At 45.4% G+C, this 9503-nt stretch overlaps 1 protein-coding gene across 1 annotated transcript in view; it reads left to right on the top strand.

Moving 5' to 3' along the window:
- The window catches only part of srgap3 (SLIT-ROBO Rho GTPase activating protein 3), a 107868-nt gene extending 98669 nt beyond the window's left edge, over positions 1 to 9199 (top strand). Inside the window, exons 21-23 of the mRNA XM_080792990.1 lie at positions 238 to 556; positions 2866 to 2937; positions 3445 to 9199. Coding sequence (XP_080649116.1) covers positions 238 to 556; positions 2866 to 2937; positions 3445 to 3939 — 886 coding nt within the window. The 3' untranslated portion in view covers positions 3940 to 9199. The remainder of the gene's footprint in view (positions 1 to 237; positions 557 to 2865; positions 2938 to 3444) is intronic.
- Positions 9200 to 9503: the final 304 nt, after the last annotated feature.

Genomic DNA, 9503 nt, shown 5'->3' on the forward strand with positions numbered 1-9503 from the left:
CCTTGACAGCCCATACATCCTACCAGAAAAGTCCTATCTGATTGGATTAAACAACGCTAAACGACATTAAACTGACTTTACCACTCACTTTACCACTCGATTTTCCATTCACTTCATTCATGCGCATACCCTCTATTGATACGTACAAAGTGTGAATACTTAAAATTGTGAGTACTTTTTTCCACCACTGCCAGTTTCCACTGACCCGTTTTCTGCCATCTTTTACTTGACACCCAGAGTGAGGTTACGGTCCGATGGAACTGCGATCCCTCGCCGAAGGGGCAGCACCGACACCCACAGCCCCACCAGGCTGGCCGACACCCCGCCCCGGGCCGCCGCCTGCCCCAGCAGCCCCCACAAGGTGCCCGTCAGCAAGGCCCAGAGGATGGAGAGCCCGGAGAAGAGGCGCCTGGGCACGTTCGGAAGCGCCGGCAGCATCAACTACCCGGAGAGGAAGACCTACCCCGAGGGCCACCCGCTGAGGCCCGTCCCGGGAGCCACTCGTCACAGCAGCCTAGGGGACCACAAGTCACTGGAGGCCGAGGCCCTTGCTGAGGTGAGGCTCTCTTATTGATTTATTGGTTGATATCATTGATTCAAATGTACCGTCGGTAGGGCACGTTGCATAGTCGGTAGTGTTGTCGCCTCACAGCTAGAAGGTCCTGGGTTTAATTCCCGCTGGGGGTGTGTTCTCTCCTCCGTGTCATCAGTGCCCATACCCGAGGCGGGGTTGGCGAAAGGGCCTTTCTGTGTTTGCATGTTCTCCCCATGTCCCCTAGGGTAGGTACCCTCACAAAGAACATGCAGTAATCCTGGTCTCTAAACTACCGGTACCTCCCACTGAACCAGCCTGATGGAGGGGAAAGGAACTGGTCGGAATAACGTGTTCCTTCCATGCGCTACGTCCAACCGGAGAAACTCCCCTCCTGTCGGGTGAAAAGAAGCAGCTTGGACTCCATGCATAGAAGGAAGCATGAGGTCAGTCCGCTGCCCCCCCAGGATGGCAGAGGAAGTGTAGCGCCCAGGATTACATTAGATAATTGGCACTGGATGAAAAAATGGGTTGCAAAATCGTGGGATAAAAATGTATAATAAAAAAAAGTAACGTTGGTAGATAAATGTATGTCATTCAATGAGCCAGACAGTATTATGTGACTGTTCTGAAACGCCAGCTGCGGGGGGAAAAATAGCCTTGCAGTGGCCAGACGAGAATCTGCCGGTAGCACAAAAGAAATTGCCTTCGGCAGTGTGATATGAGTCTGGCCAAGAAGCCAGGCTACGAAAACAAGGCTAAATGATCATTGATAATGACTTTATGACTCAGCTCTGTGTCTGTGCGCCCTCTGGAGAGAACGTTTAGAAATGTCTGAACGATTAGCTGTAATGATAATGAACCTTATGCTATCAGAGACTGTGGTCTTTTTGGCAGAGCTCACAGGACTACTTTCAGTCGTCTCAGGTGTGAGAACATTGTGTGTGAGGTTTTATCTGGTCTTCTCTTATCATTCTAGCCATTAATCCCTGGCATGTGAGGCAACAAACTAAAAAGGAAAAGCGTGTTTGCAAATGTGTTTGCAAGTGCACAAAAGACGGATTGCATACATTTTAAAATATTTCAGCTTGCCGATCTGCATCGTCAGGCTGTATATTTATCTGTAGCTCCAACGGTTTAGATTAAGATAGAGGGGCCATTTAAAAAAGGGTGTGGTCATTTCCGGGTATTTCGACCCGGATAGAGAATTGTTCACAGTGCCCAAGTTGTTCGTGGCGGTCATATTAGCCAAGAACAGTTGCGATATTCTCTCCTAAATGAAGTGCATACATATCTTAGCCAAGTCCTAGTCTAATTGGCATGTTTTTCAAAATAGTAAAACATGGCAAAGAAGTTTAGGGATAAGGGGTAAGGCGACGTGCAAGATGGGGTGGGCCGTGGCTCAGCGGTCCAGGCACCTTGGCTGGTAATCCAGTCTGGCACGGGTTCGACTCCCGATCTCGACGGCCTTTACTGCATGTCTTCCCCCCCATCTCTCTCCCCGTTTCCTGTCAGCCTACTGTCTATCCCTCTATAAAAGAGGCGAAAGCCAAAAAGAAAAACATAAAAAAAAAAAAAAAAAGATAGGGCCCAGAGAAATTGGAGTTGTCACCATCAATATCTTCCGTCCCCATATCTCTGGTCTGGAGGCTGCGTTTGGTGAAGTGTGAGACAATCATGGCAGCGCAGTCATGGCGAGCGGGTGGGTGAACACGTCCTGTCTGTCTGTCTGTCTGTCTGTCTGTCTGTGAGCAGCAGCTGGAAGGAAGCAGCTGTAAATGTCAGGGCCAGCAGACTGCAGCTGAGACAGACACACCTCTGGGACGCGGGGGTGGGGTCAGGGAGCTGAATAACAAGCTAATGAGCACAGAAGGAAGGCTGTGCACCACTTTCTTTTCTTTCCATTAGTGCAGTGATTTTCAACCTTTTTTGAGTGGTGCAAGGAGAGAGAGAGGGGAGTTCAGATGCAGAAGTTTATTCTGCATCTGAGCCACGGGCCACCATTTGATGAGATTTATTAGCCTCTCAGACCCCAAACTTAGGATTTGTTGTTGTCGTTGGATAAGATTTTGTCCACAATAAGAGACGACAGGCAAACAATTTAACTCTTAACAATTTTACGCTCTCAAGAAGAGTCCACAGCCAAATGTAGGGGTCCTCGACACGAAAGCATTTGAGGACCGCCGATGTAAACAATAAAATCAGCAATAGTGAGTATTTTTAGTTCTTCTGTTTTTCTCCTCAGGACATAGAGAAGACCATGACCACTTCTTCTGTTTTTCTCCTCAGGACATAGAGAAGACCATGACCACTTCTTCTGTTTTTCTCCTCAGGACATAGAGAAGACCATGACCACGGCTCTCCACGAGCTGCGCGAGTTGGAGCGTCAGAACAGCGCCAAGCAGGTAGGGTTGATTTCCTCCACTAAAACGATCTACTATTATACTATTAATCTGCAACATAACAACATGTATAGTGAGTGGGGCCCTGCTCAGCTCATCAAGGAAAACTAAATAAAAAATATTATAAAAATTAAGCTACAACGACTAAAACTACGACTAAATATATTGAACATTTTTCGTCAACACATAAAAACTATACACAAATGTTTGGGAGGGACTAGTGGAGAAGAGATCAAGTATAACTAAAAAACAAGTCATTTTATGCTTCGTTGCATGCTGAAAATAGTAGATCTAGATTCTAGATCGGTCTAAAAGTCTAAAATCAACCATTACGACGCCATCAAGGCCTGCCAAAATACATTTTAGGCGACTAAATCAACTGTAGATTTAGTTGTCTAAGATAAATAAAACTTTTCAGGTGACAAAAAAAACCGAAATGAAAAACCTTTGACTTTGAAAACTATGACTTAAAAAACGAAATCTACGTTTTGCTGTCCCACTGCCGCGCAGGCCCCCGACGTGGTCCTGGACACGCTCCTGGAGCCCGCCCTGAAGCAGCAGCACGCTGTGGCGGCAGGCGGGGGAGGAGGAGGGGGGGGCTCGGAGCCCGGCAGCCCGCTGCACACCATCATGATCCGCGACCCGGACGCTGCCATGCGCCGCAGCAGCAGCTCCACCTCGGAGATGATGAGCACCTTCAAGCCGGCGCTGTCCGCCCGGCTGGCCGGCGCTCAGCTCCGCCCTCCGCCCATGAGGCCCGTGCGCCCGGCGCCCCTGCTGTCGTCCGGCCTCCCCCCTGGCCCCGCCCACCACACCCACCACCATCGCTCCAGCAGCTCCAGCTCCTCGGGGGTGGGCAGCCCCGCCGTCACCCCCACCGAAAAGATGTTCCCGAGCAGCGGCGGCAGCGCCACCGGGGTGGTGGCGGCCGCGGTCGCTGCTGCTGCGGCCGCCGCCGCAGCCGCCGCCAACGGCGCCGCGGGCGAGAAGTCTGGTACCATGTAGCGAAGGAGGGATCTATAGCGAGGGAAGTCTGGTACCATGCAGCGAAGGAGGGATCTATAGCGAGGGAAGTCTGGTACCATGTAGCGAAGGAGGAATCTATAGCGAGGGAAGTCTGGTACCATGTAGCGAAGGAGGGATCTATAGCGAGGGAAGTCTGGTACCATGTAGCGAAGGATAGTGAGGGAAGCGGTTTTCACGTGCACGAACACGGTAAACCCCCCAGTGTTATTTTAACCTGTAAAAAAACCCAATTTGGGTCCATTACTTCTTTTTTTAACGCTGCCGAGAGTCGATTCAGTGGTTTTCAAAGTGGTGGTCCGGGCGGGCACTCAGGGGTCCTGGCTTTAGGAGGGTTCAACCAGTGGGTCCCCACCACCCAAATTGGTTAATCAAAATTTGAAAAATGAAGTGAATTATGTGTAATCGTGTTTTAAACATTTGAACATTTTATACCCACGCAAAACTATTTTAAGATGGGGGATGGCCGGGGGCCACACACACACACACATATATATATATATATATATATATATATACAGTATATATATATATATATCAATCTGGGGGTTTTGACCCACTTGGTTTAATTAACACTGAGGATGTGGCTGTGCAGAGCTTCCTATAAGTGAGATGAAAGCATTGTGTGAAACAGGCGCTACTGATGTGTGTAAAAGCAGCCGTTTATTCTCTCTCTCGCTCTCTCTCTCTCTCTCTCTCTCTCCGTTTTGATTGAACTCTATGAATTCAGGAAGCTCCTCCAGTGAGCCCCGTGGTTACCATGGTGACAGAGCAGCCAGAGAAAGCTGCATGGGTTTGATAACGTATCAACCTCATTCCTCCTCCGTGAAGCTTGATTTAAATGCAGCCGTGAAGAGTACGAGTAGAATAAAAAAATAAAAAAATCAGTTTTTACCTCAAGATGAACATGAAATCCTCTTTACGTTTGGCCGGCTTCTTCTTTCAAACTTACGCCGAACGAACGCAAGCGAAGCAATATTTTTTTGTTGTATTACTTTTCACCCTGCACTGGTGGTTACCATCCTAGATGATGCTTCCACCAACCATGCTGGTATGAAACCCCTCATCTGGACCGACTTGGAACACTCAGTCTATATACTAGGACAGGGATCTTCCAACAGGGGGTCCGTGTCGTGTCGGGACCCCTGGGGTGCATAACGTTGGTTTAGAGTTTAGACATATACTAACAGTCCGAAAGGCATTAGTTTCGACACACTGTCGCTCCCGACATGCGCTGCTGGTTAAAACTCACCCATGGCTTGCTGTGAGGTTAGGTTTAGGGTGTCGGATTCATGACTGTAGGACTGTTAGTATGTCGGAACCAAACACATGCTCCCGGGACCCCTAGGGGGTCCTCAGAGTTACTAAAATAGCCGAATATATGCCTCGGCTCGCGCTGTGAGGTGTTGTGAGCTTGTGGAACGTTTGGTGTAGAGGGGGGGGAAAGAGCAGACAAAGACAAAGACGAGACAAGTTTTCTGTCAAACAAGTCTATGAAATCTATCTAGGTTTAATCTGCAACATAACATGTATAGTGAGTGGGGCCCTGCTCAGCTAAGGGGTCCTAATGGGACCCCTGCTCTAGCCGACTGTGTGTCCATGGCAAGTTGGGACGTCTGGGCTGTACACAAAACACTTACTTGAAGTTGTCACGCCCATCTGTAGAATACTGTAAGTGATCTCCAGTTGTCACGCCCATCTGTAGCATACTGTAAGTGATCTCCAGTTGTCACGCCCATCTGTAGCATACTGTAAGTGATCTTCAGTTGTCACGCCCATCTGTAGCATACTGTAAGTGATCTCCAGTTGTCACGCCCATCTGTAGCATACTGTAAGTGATCTTCAGCAAAAGTAGCAACCTGAGAACATGATTATAAACTCCTGAATGCAGGGTATGGAGAAAATGAAATGTGATCACCCACCATTGACACATTGTCACACAGGTGGGCCATTTTGCTCCTTGTGTCATTGCGTCTGGGTTTCCGCCAGCTTCAGAGTATAACATACTGTAGCAGCAGAATGGCAGCCTATATTTGGATATGGCCAATTATTATTAAGGATCCCCTCTGCGACAGGAGAACCGGTAATGGTTTTGGGACGCCATTTCATCTGTCATGGCTTTTGATTCAATCTTCTCCTTTAGTTAACGAGGTCATCGTTACTCACTGCAAACGTACCGAGCAATCACCTGAACTTGAATTGTCACAAAACAACAACAATGACTTATTAGTGCCGTTTCAGAATTCATTCCAGGAGGAACCCCCCGTAATACTTACGGTATTGTCCATCCTACTTGGTTACTGAAATTGCTTGTTGTGTTATTTTGATGTTATGCATCTGGTCAACACTTGGGGGGGGGGGGGGGGGGTCACACATAAATGGAGATTATGTGGTCATTTGGAATGGGACTAACCTGGTGTTTTAGGTGAATAAAACCTACTTTATTCTCTGTGGTGTGACACAGACGTACCATGAAGTATACGTTAGCCGTTGGTAGGCAGAAGAACTGTGACCATTATTATTGTTGCATCCTCAACCATCACTTGGACTGTGGGGAGGATTTATTATGTCTGTGTCTTTAGAATATGTCTATAATAATAACCTGTACATGAAATGCAAGAAAACTAATGTAACAACTGATTGTAGGAATACTGTGGTAAAGAAAAAAATGTAGTTAAAACTTGTACATAATTTATTTGTAGGTTGTGTTATTTTTTTGTCTGTTTTTTTTGTTGTCTTTTTCAATTAATATTTGTAAGTGTTAATCCTGTACAGGCCAACAGGGATAGACCATGAATGGCATTTAAGTTTCAAAGCAACCCAAAAAAATAAATCCTGTATAATTTCCACCCGCTATACAACAATACACAGCAAATACATTCCCAGGCTGCGTTGGTGTAAAGGACCACGTACGTTGTACTGTATGTAAAGATCGCATTCTGTAATTGTACTGTAAGCTATAAAGCTTGATCGACCACCATTCTACAGTATGTCAAATAGCTGAAAAGCTGAATTTACAGTAACATGTTCCCTTCGTTTCTTTTTTGACCCCATGGCCCTCCTTCAGTTAACGTCTGTTCAAGTCTGATTGAATGCCATTATATAATATAATGCCATTAGTGCAACAAAAAAAACCCATTACTGTAGGTTTTCAGCCATTGTTTATTGATCAAAATCTCAAATGTGATACCTAGAGACATGTGACATTCTATTATTGTGGTTTCCTACTCCTTACCTTATTGGCTACTTTTTGCTTCATCTCGTTAGTTGATGGCCCACAGTCTCGTTCATCCTATCTCGTTCAATACTTCCTAGAGAGGTGCTAGCTGAAAATCAACGTAATAATGTTATTATATCTGCTGTAGTTCCTCCTGCCATTCTGAATCGCTCATAGCTCTAGTCCAGCCTCTCAGGCTCCGTGCCACAGACCTGTACTCGGCATCGCAAAGAGCCTGCCTGATTCCTGCATGTTTCGAGGCCGTGCTATACGACTTATAATAAGCAATGGCTGTACTGTAGCCTACTGTATGTGATGCCTTGCCTTGGCACAACGCAGATTACTTTTATTATTGGCGTTTGGGAATGATGAATGATGCCCTACTAGTGTCGCAGTTACTAAGATATAATTTAGAGACAAATCATAATATCAAAACGCCTGAATCAGCATCTAGTTGAAATAAACATTTGTAGCAGCATGACATGTATACCAACGTGAAAGTTACAGCAGCAACGTTAACACACTGTTCTTAAGAATAGAGAGCTCAGCACATATACACAGCTGTGGGAATGAATGCCTGTCTAGAGATATACTGTAAGCAATATCATATTTAAATATAGTCATGCAGTACAGTTACAACACCTAGTGTTTCTACTCATACATGATAGCCAGTGGTGATGGGCTTTCTTGGGCATTATGACGTTGGTCTGGAGCTGATACTACCGATTCATTTGAAATAACAGGATCATCTTGCTGTTATATCCATCTTCTTCGGTATAGTTGTGTACCCGATGGCAAAACTATGACAATAATGTTGCCAAAACCTGATTATGTCTATTTTACAAAAAAAGCACATAATAAATAGCAGCACGTTTGACTCAAACTGTTTTCACATAGGGATGTTTTTAGCATTTTTATTAATTTACAGTATATAGTACCCATTGTCTAGGAGGAGTACATTTCAAAGTGCCTTTTGTGCACAACATCAGTTTTTATTGGACTTTTATATTTACCCTTGTGTTGTTTTTTTAAACTGCAGTATGTTGTCTCTTAGTTGTCATGTTTGATACAAACATGTTTTTCATGATTATTGATTAACGGTATTTCTCATTTTCCAGTGCTTTTTTTTGTGATAAACAAACACCCCTCGTGAAATAATCAGTAGTGCATCATTGTAAGAAGAAAACATTAGTTTTTGTTTTTTGTCACTTTACAGAGAAATCATCATGGTCTAATTTTATCAGTTTTTGTTGAAACAGAAAGGCCTCACGTGATGAAGACTATACTGTAGTGTACAACATGCTACTGATACAGTTCAGAGAATCATCTCAGAGTAAAGGTCGCCACACACCGAGCACGTTTTTCTGATTTTTAGCAGCGTTTCTCCATCGGGTTTCCGAAGAACTCGTCCAGTGTGCAACCATCTTAAACACTTCCATCTTATTCCTCTTCCCCGTGAAGCGCCTGTTGAAGCGCCTGGTGCTGTGCTGTGGTTGAGCCGTGGCCCGTGACCCCCCTCCCACCCCCTAAAGATAATAATAATAACTGTGGTTGAGCCGTGGCCCGTGACCCCCTCCCACCCCCTAAAGATAATAATAATAATTGCAGTATTGTTGGTATCAACGCGACTGAAATGGATCCTCCTCCTGCATTGTTCCCTGCTCCACTCTCCTTTTTTCTTTCTGTGACGTTCCATTAAGCATTGTGGGTTTATTTTGGTTCATGGAATGTATGCTGATAATATGCACATTAGTGATATGTGCATTGGTTGTATGTTTATTAATATGACCGAATACAAGCTTCAGCAGAAAGTTACCATAAGAGAGCAGACTGAGTGTGAGGTGTTGTCATACTTGTTGATCTTTAAACATTTTGTCTAGTGATGCTGTTTTTTTATTTTTATTTGTTTGTTTTTTTCCTTCATGAGTGTGTGGTTGGTTGGAAACCCTGTGATGTAAACGTACACAATACCACTGTCTGGATGTTGAGAACCCTGTCTAAATAAAAAAACATATTGCTCTATGATCCAATTCTGTTTCATATTCTCTCTCTAGGTGGTCCTCAGACCAGCCCTCCATCGTCCCATCTTCCAGTCATCCCGGTTCTCTCCACATCTGGCCAGCTCGTTGGTGCTTTGCGCTCCTGCTATCTTTCGTACATCCACGTAATGTGGGACGTCCTCGTGACCGGTGCCCGTGTGTTGGTTCCCACAGCACTCATTTGCCTGCTGGCAGCTCTCGATGTCTTTGGCAGTGTCCTGCTAGTCTCATTCTCCTGGAATTTCATCATACAGATTCTTGTTGGTAAACATGTAGTATACTCTTGCTGA

Source organism: Protomyctophum bolini (genome assembly GCF_963924005.1).
Source record: "Protomyctophum bolini genome assembly, chromosome: 2".
NCBI classification, from domain to species: domain Eukaryota; kingdom Metazoa; phylum Chordata; class Actinopteri; order Myctophiformes; family Myctophidae; genus Protomyctophum; species Protomyctophum bolini.